This window comes from Sceloporus occidentalis, unplaced genomic scaffold (assembly GCF_023333645.1).
Source record: "Sceloporus occidentalis isolate IW3139 unplaced genomic scaffold, rSceOcc1.0.p SCAF_7, whole genome shotgun sequence".
In the NCBI taxonomy this organism is placed as follows: Eukaryota; Metazoa; Chordata; class Lepidosauria; order Squamata; family Phrynosomatidae; genus Sceloporus; species Sceloporus occidentalis.
This window is the reverse complement of record NW_028316987.1, coordinates 72,725,391-72,743,676: the sequence shown is the minus strand read 5'-3', so window position 1 is coordinate 72,743,676 and position 18,286 is coordinate 72,725,391. Positions and strand designations below refer to the sequence as shown.

General features: G+C 37.5%; 1 protein-coding gene across 7 annotated transcripts in view; it reads right to left on the bottom strand.

Annotated features, from left to right (window-relative positions):
* Positions 1–18,286, bottom strand: part of CACNB2 (calcium voltage-gated channel auxiliary subunit beta 2) — a 172,054-nt gene that overhangs the window by 33,777 nt on the left and 119,991 nt on the right. For all 7 annotated transcript variants that reach the window (XM_089533321.1, XM_089533327.1, XM_089533323.1 and 4 more), the window contains 2 exons: positions 5,252–5,374; positions 456–592 (listed from right to left, as the gene is read on the bottom strand). In XM_089533321.1, the coding sequence (XP_089389447.1) occupies positions 456–592; positions 5,252–5,374 (260 nt within the window). The remainder of the gene's footprint in view (positions 1–455; positions 593–5,251; positions 5,375–18,286) is intronic.

The following is an 18,286-nucleotide window of genomic DNA, read 5'->3' as shown; positions in this document are numbered from 1 at the left end:
AATGTCATATAGATGGGTTAGTCTGGGACAGAACACCAGAGGTAAATCCGAAAAGCCTGGCACCATTCCTTTTCTATCACGTTCATACTGCACACTCAAGTAATGATAGCATATAGTAAGCATTCAATGGTAGTTGAGGGTTTCCTTTTTTTAAAAAAACCAACCACCCTTATACAGTCACCCCTCTGTTTTTGCAGGGGATCCGTTCTGAACCCCCCCCCCCCGCAAAAATGGAAAATTGCTGATATTCAAGCCTATTGGCTTGAATGGCAGCATGCGCTGCAGGCGCACATCCCATTTTGTCCCTCTCCATTTGCTGCCCGCAAAGTGACACAGATTCCAAGTCTGCAAAAACAGAGGGGCGGTTATAGTTACTATAAAGCATTAATCTGTGCTTTGTAACTTAAAATCTTAAAAATTTCAGATATGACTTCAAAGGAACTTCAAAAAATTACCTGGAATAAAATTTTCCTTGTTTAGCCTTTTGTTCATGCTGCAGCCTCATATTTTCTAATTTGACTGGACTTGGAATGAATCCTATTTCACAGCCTTCTTTTACCAACCGTCCTATCCACCAGTCATTGTTAAATTTCTAGAGAAAGAAACAGATGCAAATATTTAAATGGCAATGCATTTTTCCTACCCTCATATAGGCGAACTAGGCAGGTGCCTAGGACAGCAAAATTTAGGGGCAGTGCGGTGGCTTTTTTGTATTTTTTTGCGTAATTAAACAATATTAAAATGAAAACTGATTACAGCAAGTGATGTAAAAGCAAGCTACCGTATGACGGTTTCTTTGTAGAATGCATGCCCCCTGTGTCCGTGGTATGGTCACATGGTACATCATCTGCCTTATGCATGTGCCTTGAATGTAACCTCAAGGTCAACAGCCCCCTCTCCTCTCGCTGCCCACCTACATTACCCTTGGTGCCACAATATGGAACGCCAGTCACCAATCGTCTTGAGTTTACTGTTTACAATAAACAAACTGATTTGATTTTGAATGTTTGCCTACTACATTTAATACTGTGTTGCATTCTTACGACAAGTTTTTCTCAATACTATGATGAGAGACTGGAACCTAAGTTTTATGTCATGTTTAGCTTTAACAAACGAAACAGTGGAAATCAAGGGGTGAAAATAATTATGAGGGGTGACAGTGGGTGCCAAAATATTTCTAGGGTGGCCAAATACCTAGAGCCGGTATACCTACCCTTTCATATCATAATACTTCTCTTATGAACTATATATAATTTACAGTGCAGTGCTGTAATACCTATTTAGAAGACCCACAAATTCAATTAGATGTACTCAAGTGTGTACAGCTCTAGTGGATAGCTTTCAGGCTTGTGGGGTAGTCTTTTAACAGTCAGAGTATGATGTAAAAAAACAGACAGAATTAAAGGAATTTCCAGGTCGATGGGCAGTTGTGGGCAAGGCAGCCAAAATACAACACAATCAAAATAATTTTGCCATTGCCTTTCTTTGAGATATAATGTACAGCACCTGGTATGCCTTGGTGGATGATAGTACTTTGGACATATCATGGGATGATATGACTAATAGAAAAAGATAATTATTGCTCATAAAAATATAAGGGAATAGGCATTGTAAAAGACCACATTACAGATAGATTGATTAAATAAAGCGACCACAACACTGAGTTAGCAAGACTTCAGCAGGGTTGTTGCTAATTGGAACTCTTGGAGATCTCTCCTGCATACAGCCACTGTAAGTCAAAGCTGACTTAAAACACACAAATACCAATTGTTAAATAATTGGGTGTCTGTAATCTTTCCAGAGAGCGAGCATGGTGTAGTGGGTTGAGCGTTGGACTATGACTCTGGAGAGCAGGATTCAAATATCCACTCAGCCATGAAAACCACTGGATGACCATGAGCAAGGCACAGCCTCTCAGCCTAAGAGGATGGCAATGGCAACCCCCCTCTGATGAAACTTGCCAAGAAAACCCTGTGATGTTTACCTTAGGCCAGTTCACTATAAATCAGAAATGATTTGAAGGAGAACAACACCACACCAATCTTTGCTAGTATATTATGAATTCCCCCAAGATTAGATCCAGAATTTTCTTCTCTCCACATCTGGTTTAAACTACAAATCCAGCCATTACAAAATATGTACAGAGAATTGTTTTGGAGCCTTTGGATTAGAATTATACATAAAGTAACTTGGGAGACATCAGTATAATAGATGCCTTGCACAGCTGAGAGTGATTTGACATTTACAACAATATTTCAGAATTCACCTATGTAGCAAAGTGAATAATTGTATTGATGAAGGGAAATGAATAGGAGTGTAGACAAAGTTGAAAGCCTGTCTTAGATTATAATCCATGAAGCTTTACTGCCCCTTTAAAATCTGTTGTGCTCTCCTATTACTCTCATCAGATCAGGGGTGGGGTGGGTGGGGTGGAGTGGAGATTCCAGGTAGGGCATACACACCAGGTAAGGGGAACAGACAACAAATTAAGGAAGGAATGGATGGGAGAAACCATAATAGATTCATCCCTGCTCAACAGAAAAATTAGAAAGGCATGAGATTTTTTCAGGCATTTATTTTTTACAGAAGTAAAGGGATCTGGGCATATTAGTTCCAGCTCACCTCCTCTACTCCCTTCCTCTCTGTATTGCCGAGGAAGGTCTGAAAAAGCAGCTATAACCTTCTTTAGCTGAACACAATTAGAGTTAACAAAATGGGATGGGAAAGAAACCAGGAAAGTCCTTCCCCCCACCCACCTAAAATCTGGTTTTTCTAACAGTGATCACAGTAAAAACCTCTGCAAGATTTTATTATTCCCTGCTTGTGTGTGGTTCTCATAAAGGTATTGTCCATGTCTGGAATGCCTAAACAATTTTAGGTGTCATAGGTGCATTTTAGGGGCTTTCCAGCTATTCAAATGCTTTACAATTTCATTAATACTAATGAGGAAGAACTATACATGGGTAATAGCATTTATGTGGTGTAGTTAATCTGGGCTGGATTGTGCACTCTATTTTCTAATTACTACTGTACAAATTGATTGCAAATGCTTGTTTAAACATTTCACTTCTGTATAGACATCTGCTACAGTTTTACAAAAGTTCTTTTCTGACTCTCTGACTGGATCATCTATTAGGAAAAAAAACACTGCCAAATATTAGATGAAAATTCATTTATTCTGATAAAATGTTTCCAATTTAATTAACTTGATCTATGAGCTACTATACATAGTCGAAATGAAATTTCAACTTTACACACCCCATCTTAAACATTTCTGCCCATAAAGCACTGCCACTATGGTCACAATGTCCATCCTATGCATTTACTTGCTAAGGAAGGAATCTATAGGGCATAGTGTGTTAGATGGATTAACAACATTATCCAGTTGTTCAACTGGTCAGAAATATTGCATTCTTTATTAAATCTCTAAATTAAATTTTTGTGTTTGAAAACTGAATTCAAAGACCAAATGGATACATTTTGGGTTAAATAATAAAGCCAAGCCAAACCTGTAGCACTTTCCAGATATCCTGCACCCAGATGAAATGCTGCATGCTATTTATTTACAACTCCCTGTTCAAATTTATGCAAAATAAATAAATATATAAAATAATTACATAACAGATGAATGTTACATGGCAGAAATACTTTTAGGATTCTGGTATTGTTCATTGAACATTTGTTTCATATGCATCACACAGACAGCATTACTTAAAGTATAAGGTATTTAATTAATAATTCAGGGGGAAATCTATACATAAAAATTCACATTCTGCATTCAAATTGCGCTTCTCATTATACATTTCATCAGTATTTTAAATTTATTTAATGTAACATGATACACATCATATCACAGAACAGGTTATGGAATAATCTATGTACTACACTCTATTTCACTGTCTCCATATCTTTGAACGCATACATACAAATACAGAAGAATTAATACTAATTTTTTAAAGATTTTTGAATTTCATTCTATTGCTAAGACATCATTTCATGGAACATGAAATATTTGCTTTAAATGATTGCTATCCATGTGATTAAAAAATCTCATTAGTCTAAAAGAGTATCCAGATGTTTCAACCTGTACAGTTCAGCCACTGAATCACGTTCTGCTGACATTATATCTTATCTGTCTCTATCAAGGTGCATTTAGGTACACAAAAACAAGTGTCAAACGTATGTTTTGTAGATATAATTGTGTGGTAAGAACAACAACAAAAAAAACCCACAAGAACACTACGTTGCATCTTTGACCACTGAGGCCGAAGATATTATAGCATTGATGTGAGAGTTGGCTATAATTTTTGAAAGTCACCAGCAGGGGCATCACTGATTGGGTGCGGGGGATGCAGACTGCACCAGGTGACACCCTAAAGGGAGGTGACACCACTGCTCCTCAAAGACCTACATTTTGGCAGAAATGGGCTGTGGCATTCATCTGCTTCCCTTTAAAATGCTTTAAGAGATGGTGGGAGTGGGGGGAAAGCTCAGTGAGAGGAGAAAGGAGTTGCCCCAGAATTTTTCAAAATTAAAATTTCAAATTTCAAAATTTTATTTTTTTATTCTTTTAAAATTTTCTTTAACAACATCACATTTTAACCAAATAATTAATGTGTATATGTAAGTACATTTAGGTTGTGCATATGATATTGTAATTTGAAGGTATAATTTTAATTTTGCTAGTAGTTTATGTCAGAACTATTAGCATTACATTCAGTGATATATTGGAATTATGATTTACAAGTAACATTAGTACAAAACAGCATGACTAAGGATTGGTTTTTTTTTGTGGGTTTTTCGGGCTATGTGGCCATGTTCTAGAAAATTTTCTTCTTGACGTTTCGATAGCATCTGTGGCTGACATCTTCAGAGTGCTTTGCCTGGAAGAAGTTGGGTGTATATATACTGTGTGAGCCTGGGAATGCAGGAGTGATTAGTAAGAATTCTATATGGTGTGAAATTGGAGAAGGTCAATGGAGGAGGGGGTGACACTAACCCTAGTGATGCCACTAGTCCCCAGCATGTGCATCAGATGTCATTACTCATTTTTGTTCCATCTTCATGAATGTTTACATCTCAAAGCACACTGCAAATTCACCTTTAGAGGAAAGGCTGTGTTTATGATTTACACACTCTGTTGTCCATAAAGATTTGTTCAATTGCTTCAAGGATAGACAAAACAACAAATTGTAATTAAGGATAGTATGTCAGTCAATTGCTGTCACAATTGCAATTTAAATGATCTTACTTCTTTAACATGCAGGAAATCCTTCGCTTCAAATGAGATGGCCATTCCTGGGACTGGTACATCATCATCATGGGCTGCACTATAACTAACATTTGTTCGGACTGCAAATGCAACAGGTTTTGTCTGAAGAGAAAAATGAGAGAAAGAGGGTTTATGTTTTCCTCACTTACAAACAAAATATTATTCACTACAGTGAGAACACTGAAAGGTCTGGTGAACTATTTCATTAGAGACAATCAACTCTTATACTATGTGGATGGTATTTTTCCAGATAATATTTGTTACCCTTGTAACAAATTTGATTATTGCTGCAAATATACTTATATATCTGGTCATCAATAATAGCAGGATGTGGAATGATTCAGGAAGATATGTAATGCTGCAAAGATGATTAATAGGATTAATTAAGTTAGACATATGAAAGCAATTTCAACATCAGCCTCTATTTGGAGGAAACTGAAGATTTATTATTTATTTATCATAAACAATCAATATGCATGGAATTTTATACAGTACAAAAGATACATCTTTTCCAACTGAAATGTCCGGATCCCCCTGTGAAAGGGGAATTCCACCCCATTAAAAACAATAGGGTGTGTGTTTGCGGCAGTACATTTGCCATATATTTTACTGCTGCGCAGCTTCACTGTAAGCTTGAAGCTGCGTATAGATCACCTGAGTATGGTGTGGGCACACTGCATTTTGAATGGTATATAAAATACCTTAATTACATTACTATAAAAAAAAATAAGTACATGTATTATGGATCCACGGTTCTGAAATGACCATATAAAATAGGGAGACAACAAGGGAGAGTGAGAGTCTCTTGATTCTATAAGCTAAAATTGCTGAATAGATAAGGGTATTAAAATACACAAGAACAATGGAACATTCCAAATAAGCCTCAGGCTCACAAGTTCTTTCTCCTTTTGGTCCCCATCCAGATTACCAGCATAGGATAAAGGTACAAAAAGATTCAAAGACATCCTGGTGTCATGTAATACTTATTTTTTCATTATAAAGAAACAGTGAAGGGCAGGAAGGAAAAAGTGTGAGCCTGATGTTAGCTGTTCTTCTCTTTTGTATATAGATTCCCTAAGAAATAAAATAGCAACAGGCTTGAGATAATTTTGAAATTCACTCTGAAGCTGCATGATAAATGCAATCACAACAAAATCAGAGATTTCTGATTTCTCTGATGAAGGACCATTATAAATGAAAGTGTCTGAAATACACTGTGATATGTGTGTGTAGGGTTTTTTTTATTTAAAAAATCTGCTTTGAGAGTTGGCATTTATTCGATTTGTTCCCAAGGTCAGTAAAAATTTAAGGACACCTACATCACAAACGATTATTCCAGCATTATGTTTCAGGCATTGTAGTAATCCATGTTATCAGTTATAATGTAATCATGACATTTATGAAGAAAACTGCAAAGAGCCTATGGTTTCCACTAAGGTTGTGTTCATTAATTTATACCCATCTTTCATCATAAATCACAACACTTTATGCAGCGATCATATGAAAGTCTATGTCTTGCTGATGTGAATCTCTTCTGTATGGAAAAAAAATCTAGGACCAGATTGAAATAAAAATACTGGAGTTGCAGATTTATTATTATCTATTGGATTGCACTGTACTGCACCACACTGCTTTGCTTTGCTTTGCTTTGCTTTGCTTTGCTTTGCTCTATCTATCTATCTATCTATCTATCTATCTATCTATCTATCTATCTGATTAATTTACATCCTGTCTTTCTCCTGGTAGAGGACCCAAGCCAGCATTTTTGATTGAAACTGACAGCCAAAAATGAGTTCTGCCAGATCAAAGAAAGCCAAAATCCCCTTTTATCTTTTATGTGTTCTCTAATACCTGCCTGTCCTCACATTTTGGACAATCCAGATCTTGTCTAGCTGTTGTAAAGCCCACGAAGCATCATCAATCACAATAAAACCTTCTTATTTCCCAAATATCTCAATAAACTCTTCACTTCCCAGGTGAAGCCTTCCCAGGTTCTGTCAGAGGTAATCAAACTTTTGGTTTCCCATGGATTAAGTCTATAAATATTACCCCAAAACCAAAACCTTTTTGCAGCAGTTGTTCAAGTCAACTTTCCCTCTGCTTGCACCATAACTGTTTTCCTCAGGCCTTGGTCTGAGTTCTTTTGTCCGCTCTGCCTATCTCCCAAAGATACTTGCTCAAGCCTCATGGACTAAGGCTATTTCCCAGCTTTCCATGGATTCTTCCTTCAGGATTGGTAATTGCACCCCCTCTCCTAAGCCTCTAGGTCTGCTAGCTCATATCACTCTCACATTTGTTAGTTTTCTGTGTTAGTTGGTTAAATGGGTTACCTACATGGGTATGCTCTTTATATTACTTTACAGTTCTTATAATTTCACATACTTGGGAGCTCTAACAGTTATTACTAGTATGGGAACTCTATTAGTTATTACTGGAATGATTGATACTGGATCCTGCAATCCTGTTGCCCCCCTCTTGCATAACCAACTTGAATGTTCCCCAAACTAATTAAAGCTAGATTGCTGCTGCCAATGCAGGCTCTACTAGCCCTACAAATTTAGGGTAACAAGGGCAGCCACAGATCTGGGTGGATGTTCAATCAAAGTCTAAAAAAAAAAAAGAAAATATTGTAATATTGTCAATAATTGGTTGCCCACTTTTAAAAAAACAATCAGTCTACAGCCCTACTTATAAAGCTTTAGAATGAGCAATAATATTATCATCTTTTAGTCATTAATTTTCACAACAATTCTGTAAAGCTATCAGATTTATCCCCTTTCTCTACATACCTGCATCACTCACCCACATTTAAGTCAAAACTGCCCTAAGACAGCAAGACAAGAACAGTGACATTGCTGTATACATCTGCAAATATTCTAGCAGCTCAATTGGCACCTGTCTGATAGCTCCTGGGGCAGTCAATATTTCATAGTAAACCACTGATTTAAAGAAATTGAAAAAAAAGATGAAAAAAGAAAGTTTCTTCATAAGGTTGGGTTTTTTTGGGGGGAGAAACAATTTTAGGCTAAAAACAACTGTAGATTTGTTTGCACAGTTTAGCACATAATTAATATATATGAAGAAGCTGGAAAAGAGACTCAATATGCCCCAAATATGTTATTTTCCTGGGAATGAGCATTCAGATACCTAAGTGTTGCTTTTTTAAAAAATCATACCATAGAAGTTGATATTTTGCATTCACGGGCTGTAAGCATAGGTACACTGTTAAGAAGACAGATGGCAGAAGCGATCAGAGCACCTGAGATGCCTTCAAAATTATGTGCTTTGTTGATTAGAGCTTTTGGAGTGCATAGTTTTAGAAATATAGAAATATTCATGTGATAGTTCAGTGTAATATTTAAACACCATATAATCCTAGGCTAGAATCCAAAACACCTTTACTAGGAGGTAAATGCCAATGAACAGAAGCTCCCTACAAGCCTTAATCATATAAACAGAAGCCAGACACTGAAAGGGCACTATGCTGGTAGTGCAAAGATTTTGTTTTATTTATTTATTTATTTTTATCCCGCCTTTCTCCCAAAATGGGACCCAAGGCGGTGAACATATATAAACATAACAGTTAAAATTGTATAATTAATATTGTACAGACACCTCCCTTGCTCCTTTAAATATTAATACAATGAACATGCAAAAAGGAAGGCCCCCACAAATGCAGCTTTCCACATAAGATAGTTTGGCTTGGTATAAAGTTGAAGGTATTTTGTTCAGTTTGGGAGGGCAAATATGTTTGTGCATTTGGTAAAAATATTTGACCATTTTCAGAAGCTGATGTATTTAATCTTAATCAGACTTTGACAAGGTGGACTTGATGCTGAACTAAGTCGTAGATTCTGAGAAAACAAGAGCCATGCAAGGAGGCTGCTAGAGCTGGGAACCATCTGAAAAAAGAAAAGTACAGCCCTCCACATTGCGGATTTGATTATTCATGGATTATTTCCTGCCACTTCTTCTGCTCCCCTATGCCTTTTAAAAAGGGTTTGAAAGTCTCACAAGTTTGAGAAACTGTGAATGAGGTTTGTTAGATCCCTATTAAAAATGGTGTACGGACTCCTCTAAGTCATCCATGGTGGGCTGACTCTGCAGATCACAGTTATTATTGGGTTATTTGCAGTTTTTCAACGTTTGCAGTTTTTCTCCTTTTGCCCAAACTCTAGCAAATGTTGAGGGCTGACTTTATGCTGAATGCAGCTCAGACATATAAGGGATCAATGGAGAGTGTGCTATAGCTTTCTGCTTCATCCTTTGGAGAGACTTCAGCTTTCACTGAGACACTGAATTCTGCACCGACCCTTGCATGCACTACTGATTATATATAACCAAATGGCATATATCCCCCCCCCCCACGACAAAAAAATATTATTTGATTAATTTTGTTTGTAACTTAACAGGAGTCTTATTGAGTCTGACTGAGTAATACTTTTGGACAGAATTACAAGCAAAATCTTCAACTGTGCAAATATGTTCTTTCTGTCTGTTTAGTATGCACAGGGCTGCATCTAGTGGGTTTCATATACAGTCCCAAGCAGAGCCAGGTAACTGAGAGAACCACCTTTAATCTATTTCTTTGGGTCCGAGTGTATCCAAACTACTATTGTTTCAAACACATAAAATATGTTTTCAAATTACTTTGTTTTTATTAACACAGCTCTGTGTATAAGATCTGATATGGCAGATACTATTCCATTATTGTTACAGTGAGATTATGAGAGGACTAGTAAACTTTCAGTTCCAGTAGAAAATACTAGTTGAACAAAACAAGATTTCACATAATTTATTAACATTTTCCTGGGCCAAATTTTTCTCCCACAAGATATGGGGGCAGGGTGTGTCCATGCACACCCAACCAAAGTGAGGCACACTATATATCAACATATGTGGAATTAAATAGGATAGCCGATAACAGAGAGACACAGTGGGTCACTGACCCAGAGGGAAAATATAAAGTAAAAAGCCATCAGTTCATCTAGTGCCCTACCTTCAGGGGTACATGTTGGTTATGATATATAACAATGAGGATTTAATAAAATCAAAATTTAGTGAGATTGTTTTTGTGGTTCTTTACCACATGTAAGAAATAAAAGTCATGAATAAGAAATACAAATTAAACTACATTGCAAGGACAAGTCCACGACAGAATTCACTGTAAAAATAAAAAATTCTCAGCATTCTCATTGCAACTAGCAAACGAGGAATCAGTAATTAATAAAACATGTTATGCACACTGCCTGCCAAATCTTTTGACATTCCTATTTATGGAATTGTAATTTCTAGTGAAAGTAAATTAGTTTTGGGATTTCTTTTCAGCTTGCCTGTGGTACAGCAACCGTTTAAATGAGGTTATTCTCAGTGGTACTGCTATGTATAAAAATGCTGATGAACTATGATGATGAATTTATGAGCACTATAAAAATAAAAATGAAGACTGAAGTATTTCAATGTTTCATAGTTCCTGGCCCTTGCGGTCTCTTCCAACTCTATGATTCTATGAAAACAATATAACATAAGGCACATTGTAGAACTTTGGTATATTTATGACCTACCTGACTTCTTAAGTAACCCAAGAAAATACTTAGAAGAGCAAACTTTTAAGAGTTACCAATGAATAGCTACCATGGAAATACCTTTCCATGGTGGTAGGATTATGTGCTCCTGTGAGGTAAGAGGCTATGCTGCTGATACCAGTGCTGCCGGTAGGGTCTTACTAACTGTGCCAAACTACTGCTGGGCAGCAGCAGGAGTAGTGGTGGTGGTGATGGTGGGGGTGACACTGGCAGAGGATCTCAGAAACAATGGCAGTGACATCATAACTAGCAGTTGTTAGTACTGTGCAGAAAGAGACATAGTAAACCCCCTTTGAATGTAATTTATCATGAAGACATTAATCAATATGTAATAAGAAATAGTGCCAGAAGATGACACTCCCAGGTTGAAAGGCACTCAAAAAGCTACTGGGGTACAGCAGAGGGTAACTACAAGTAGCGCTGTAGCAACTGGACTCAAGCCAAAAGGATGTTCAGCTGCTATGTGCTCAGAGGTGAAAGGAAAGTCTCAAGTTGTACAACACACAGGGACCCAAAATGTGAGAAGCATGAATCAGGGGAAGCTAGACATAGTGAAACAAGAAATGGAACATATAAACTTTGCAATACTTCAGTTGAGTGAGCTAAAGTGGACAGGAATGGGATCTTCTGAGCAAGACAATTTCACAGTATTTTAATCAGGAAATGAAAATCTGAAAAGAAATAGGGTGGCATTAATAGTGCTGGATTCCAGGAGGAAATTGACCACACAACAAAACAGGACTATTTTTAAATCATAGGCAATTGGAATGCAAAAGTAGGATACTAGGCAGAATCAAAGGTTATAGGAAAATTTGGCCTAGAATCAAGAAATAAAGCAGGAGAGCGACTGACTGAATTTTGTGAGGTCAATTGTTTAATCATCAGACAAAGCAACCAAAAAGGTGACTGTATACATGGACATCACCTAAAGGCCAATATGGAAAATAAATAGACTCAATAATCAGAATTAGGAGTTGGAAAAACTCCATTCTCTCTGCAAGAACAAGACTAGGAACAGATTGTGGTACAGACATGAACTCCTAATATCAGAAATTAGAGTAAACCTACAGACAAACATTAAACCCAACGTTTTTTGTGGTTTTTCGGGCTATGTGGCCATGTTCTAGAACAGTTTATTTATTATAGGAATAAATTCTTCTAGAACATGTCCACATAGCCCGAAAAACCCACAAAAAACTATGGATACCGGCCATGAAAGCCTTTGACTTCACATTAAACCCAACCATTGTACTAAAATACACCTGAAGAACATCTCCATAGAATTTAAAGATAATGTAAAATTGGAAGAAAAAGAAAGCCCTATTAAGCCTAATTGATGAAACTCTTCAAACAATTAAGGACAAGAAGCAAAAGAAAAAGATGACATAAACAGGGTCTGAAACCTGAATCAAACTGTTCAGTGACTTGTGCACAAAGGGAACTACTAAAATAATAAATGCAGAGAAACGGAAGATGACAACAAAAAAGGAAAACAAGAGACATCTTCCAGAAGAGCCAAGAAATCAAAGAGAAACCTAAACCAAGAGTGGGAATGCTATACAACTAGCAGAACACATTACATGTCCAAATTTTTGTTTGTGTGTGTGTGCATGCCCATTAAGAACAAAAGTCCCATTAACAGTTTGCTGTCTTCCATCTTTTTGTATTTCTATTCAAACAACAATTCTTGTTTTGATATTTTCACACACACACACACACACACACACACACGTAAATTTCAGGAAACCTTTTCAGGTGATCTATTTTGCCTGTGTGTGTGTGTGTGTGTGTGTGTGTGTGTGATGTAGTATAAGACGAATGAGTGAGTTCTGTCTTAGACCCAGAGCTGAAGAACCAAAGAAGAACCAAACAAGATGGTTCCGCGCAAAGCATTGATGTGACGAAGGTATTTGGCAACCGAGGCAAGGAAAGTCTGAAAACTTGGAAGCTGAAGTGGGGTGCCATCCAGGTGTGATGGACCATGACCGGGAAGGACCTTATCTCCTGAGTTGCCATGAAGAGGAACTGACAGGACAATGGAGGGCTTTGAACAGAACAAGTTGCTTTGAACACCGACTGATCTGAACAGCCTGTCTCTCCTCCCGAAAGAAGAAGTTGAGTAAGGGGCTGCAATATTGCGAGACTTCAGCAGCCAAAGTCAGAGAAAAGAAAAAGTATAAAGACCTTGGAGCTTCATCTCCATTTTGTTGGCATCACCCGCGGCAATGGTGTCATCCCCAACCTTCGAGAACACCTGATCAATGTTCGGCAGAAGGAAAGTGTGTGTGAGTATTGCATGAATGTGTGAGTGAAAGAGCTCTTGATAATCAATGTTTGTGTTACTTTTGTGATTCAATAAATGTTACATGCATAGTGTTTAAAACCAAATTTGGTGTCTCAATGTCTGTGTCAGCCCTGCTGTGAATAAGTCCACGGAGGGAGAGGTTTTCATTACACGCTCTCAGGATAAACAGGTTGCCCGTAACAAACTTGGACATAACAGTAGTGCTCTTTTAGACTTTTTAAAATTTTGTTAGAGGGAATAGTTTATTTACAAGCAGGTATACACAAGACGGTAGCCTTAATGAGCAAATAATGTCAATACTTGCATTTATCATAATGATCTGTTACATTAATAGACAATTATTTCTAAATGTGAGTAGGAACAACAGAAGCTAGATAATCACTACCAAAATGCCCACGTTCAGCAGTTTGTTAATTCATGTTTAAACACAAAGTATTTAAGTGTTGCATTTTATAAAGAGATCCAAAGACAAGCCATCTCTAGATAGCTACTAATGTTCTAAAAATATCTTGTCTTTAGATTTGGAATGGGCAACTTATGGTCCTCCAGAGACTGTTAGACTACAACTCCTATCAGCCCTAGCTGGCACAGCCTGTGGTAAAGGATAGGGGAGCTGAAGTCCAACAATATCTGAAGAACCACAAATTGACAACTCCTGTTTTAGACAATGTTAATTACCTTACAAAATTCTAACAGCACTAATACACCTGAATAAACTGATCTGATCAAAATTTATTAACATTTGCAAAATTCATGTGCAAAATATTTGCTTATCTAGTGAATTTCATTTAAGTTTGTCTCCAGTAAGAATTTACCAAACCAAAACCCTATTCTAAAGAGAACCAGATTCAGAAACCTGCATCTTTAGAAATTAAAACTCCCATTTTACTGGAACCAATCCGTATAGTATGAGTACAGCATGGTGTGTTCCAGTGTTATTTCCAACTATAGATGACTCATTGAAATGAATGGGACTTCTTTATCATTACAGTTGATCCTCCACATTTGTGGCTTTGACCATTGCGGATTTGATTATTTGCGGTTTTGATTAATATATTCTCTGTAGGAATCTCTAGGTCCTCCAGCACAACTCTGTCAGAAGTTGTTCAGACTTCTCTAGCATATGTATGTCCTCCATGATCAACCTCTGGCAGATGTTGACGACAGAGTTGCACTGGAGGATTTGGCGTTTCCTAGAGAGGTGTTCTCTTAGGTAAAAAGACTAGTGTTTTTTTATTTGTGGTTTTTCTACATTCATGGGGATCCTTAACCCCTAACCCTAGTGAATCTGGAGGGACCACTGTGCTTATTTAAGTATCATTCATTTTAATAGATACACTCTAACTAGAGCTAATATTTAGCGTAGGCTCTGAATGTTAACCCATCACTCAGAATGCAGAAACAATATACTGGAGAAGTTATTATTACTTCTGCTTGGTTGGTAAAAATATGACAAAACATTTTACCAGTAAGAGCAATATTCCTTGCTCTGTTTGTGGAGCAAATACCCTTCAAAACTGTAGCATATGGGTTTTGTTGCTCATTTTCAATGACCTATTTGTGAAAAATTAAATACATCACACATATAGAATGTGTGCTTCCTTGAGAAAGTTGAATCACATACTAAAATATGCATGCATTTCATTGACCTCAATTTTAACTCAACTTTCTCAGCATCATATCCTCTAACATTTCACAGATGAAAACTGAGACATGTGAGGCCAAGGAACATCAGAATGTGATCAAGAGGGTAAACGTTATTAATGAGGACGTGCAGACAAGCCAGGAGAGGCTGCAGCAATTTGCTTTTTCCTAAATCTACTGGAATGGTCAAAACTCATAACCCTCAGGTCCTCTCACTCTGCTGAGTTAACTGGCTGGTAACTATTTTTTCACTTTTGAGTCAACTGAAATAAGTCAGGGACAAAGAGAGAAAGTGTGAAGAGGAGAGAGAAACATTTTAAAAGCAGATGAAAAAGTGAAACAACAGAGGATTAATTGGGACTGTCCCTACCAAGCCAGTATAATTTGAGGGTATGTGGTATCAATGTTAAAAATGAGCAAGAAAGGGTTAGCTGATCAAATATGGCTCTAAAAATGAGAAATAATTAAATTTTAAACTGCATTTTCCCATTTGGAAGCATAGTTGAAAAGTAATGAATTCATCCTCTCCAATCCATGCTTAAAATGTCTACCGTATAATGTGCTAAACAACCACTACATAAGTACTTCATAGTACAGTACTATGAATATAAAAATAAGAGTTTAAATGTCACATTCTTGCACATCCAGTATGCTTTGAAAAATCCACACAGTACCTCCCCATCACCTGGGTCTCTAAAAGAAATAGCAGCATGTATAATATTTTCATAATTGAATGGCTAGGTCTAGCGGATCATGGCTTAAATAGCACTGCTATTAAGCCTGACCAGTTAGTCTCAATAAGAACTGTCAGTACTGTTAGGTGTTCTAACAACCTGTTTGCTATTTGCTCTTCTGTGTCATAAATATTTCTGTAACTGTAAAAATGCAGATCACATTTTAGCCCTATATGGTGTTTGTGTTTCATTGGTGTCTGCATGTGAAAGTCATCATCTTCATAAGAAGGATGACTTTTTGAAACAGAGAATAGGATGTTGAACTAGTAAGTCAGCATTAAAAACACACAATATGGGGCTGTACAGATGAGCAGCTGGATGCTGACCCTTTTAGCCCTGGATCAGTGCTGCAGCAGCTGCATGAAGCAACACTGATCTGCTTCCTCTAGGGAGCAAAAAGAAGATGCTCTAAGCATCTTCCTGGAAGGGGCATCATAAGTGCTGTGGCGTGGCATCATGACACCCCTTCCATCCAGCACCATTTGGGCACTGTGCCTGGTGTGCATCATCATGGTGTGCGCCGTGTGGACTGGCACACACCATAATAGCAGGCAGCGCGGTAAGGGCTTGGAGTGTGCGAACACTCAGCCCTTATCGTGTGTACAGGCCGGCATAAAGTGCTGGTCTTTACCGCCTCTAATAGTCTCTACAGATCCAGAGGCGTTTACCTTAAAAACTGCCTGATGAAGAGTTCTTGATTGCTAACACCACTTTTGTCACATTTTGATTGTCCTAAAACATCCTACCTAGTTCTGTTTTTAATTTCAAAAAGTTTCCCTCTACATGTGGTGGGTGATAGAAATAATGGTGTAAGGCTAGCATGTTCTTCCATCTCAAATACTGAGCTGTTCAAATGGAGGTATACATGTCTGTATACCTCCATTTGAACAGCTCAGTATTTGAGCTGCCAGACCTTACTTCTTAACAGAAAATTTGGTACCAGAGACAGAAGAAACATGGAAAGAATACAGATAGATTGCTACACTGCAAAAATGTTCAACAGATTTCACCAAACTTCTTTTTTCTAAACTAATAACACACGTGAAATTAAAAAAACCAAGTCAGGTAAGGCTTTTGCAGAAGCAAACAAAAACATTTTGAACCTTCTAGGGACCACATTAAAGGTTCTCCAAATTGCATCAAGGGATTACCTTTTCTTTCACTGGCCTCCACTTTCCTTATCATTCCCATTTTGGTGGCCAAACTAAGAACTATATTTCTGTAACATGTCGTGACAGGTGGCGAAGCAGGCTTACTTACTTTCCTCTTTTTGGTTTAGCTGTTCATGCATGCTAAGTAAGGGATTCTGGAGGCAACTGCTATTTACCTTGCCTATTGCCTGTTACAGCTACAGGGAAATTGCAGAGCCCTAAGTGCACTTCCCAGGTGCTCTGTGGCTGCTCCAGGAAAATGAAAGAAATAAAAATTGAACAAAATCAAAGAATAAGAACATATTCTTATATATACTCCTAAACACCATTAACTTATAAGACATAGGGTAGGCCTCTTAGGGCTCTGCCATAAAAATTGATTCTAAAAAGGGCTCTGCGAGTTTAAAAGGTTGGGAACCCCTGGGCTGGAGCATAATGCCTTTCCTCCCAGTTCAAGCTTTATTGCATTTCTGCTTCAGACATGCTACTGCAACCCGATACCAGAAGTCTATGCTGTTCCAGCTCTCCTCATAATGGTGATTCTGTGTAAGAGGATGAGGAGAAAGGGTGCTGGGACTTAACAGACTTCATAAAAAAGAGCTTTCCTGTTTGAGGTTTTGTTAACTGAGTTGTGACTGTACAGAGTACAATTAAAATAATGTACTTGGTTTAACTGCCATGTCAATTCAAAACAAATGCAGACAGAGACTCTCTGGGAAAAGTCACAACAAAAAGAAAGGAAGCATTTCCCTTTTTTTGTTTTTAAATGAATGTTAGAAAGGATGATATTATAAAATCCATAACCAATCTCCTTTTCCAATCTTTTTTTTTTTAACATATAAATACAAGACATACAGTGTTGAGGCTGAGAATTTGATCAAGCTTATATCAGAGGCCTGAAATAACCTTACCTTCCCCTCAGGGGCCTCTCTTCTTTGCAGAAAAATAATAACAGTTTTCTCTTACTTATTTAATTGCTTCACATGCTTTGATCTCTATTTTACTATAATAACAGTATTATTTTATTATGAAGAGGAATCTTTGTTCCTTGTAGTTATTTCTCTTACTCCACAGAGCCACCACTTTGCAATGCTCTCTCTCTCCTCCCATTTTGCTTTAGGATCAGGTTTTAATTTAATGTACCACTGCCCTTCCTCGCTCCCTTTCCTTTCCCCTTATGTGTGCTTTTGAGATTATGATCAGTCTCCTGCCATATGCATATGCATGTGTGACTCAGGAAACTGAAATCTCAAGGTACTGTAAATTTGATCTCAGCAGTGATGTTGGTTGGGAGGAGGGGTGCCCAGTCTTTCCTTGTAGGCTGTCTTTTCCCCCAGATAAACACATTCCAATCTGCTTCCAAAGGTAAAGGGGAAACAAATCACACTGCATACAATATAAAGCATGACTACATGCTGGACCATCAAATGCTCAGATATTGGGGGGGGGGGGGGGGGTTGGGTTGGAGTCATACAATTGCATGTGTAAAGTATACATAGGAATGCACTTCAAGTTAATTGCACCCAGTTTCTACTGAAATGAATGGGTCTTAATTTAAATTATGACTGAAATTTTTAAGATTACACTGTATGCAT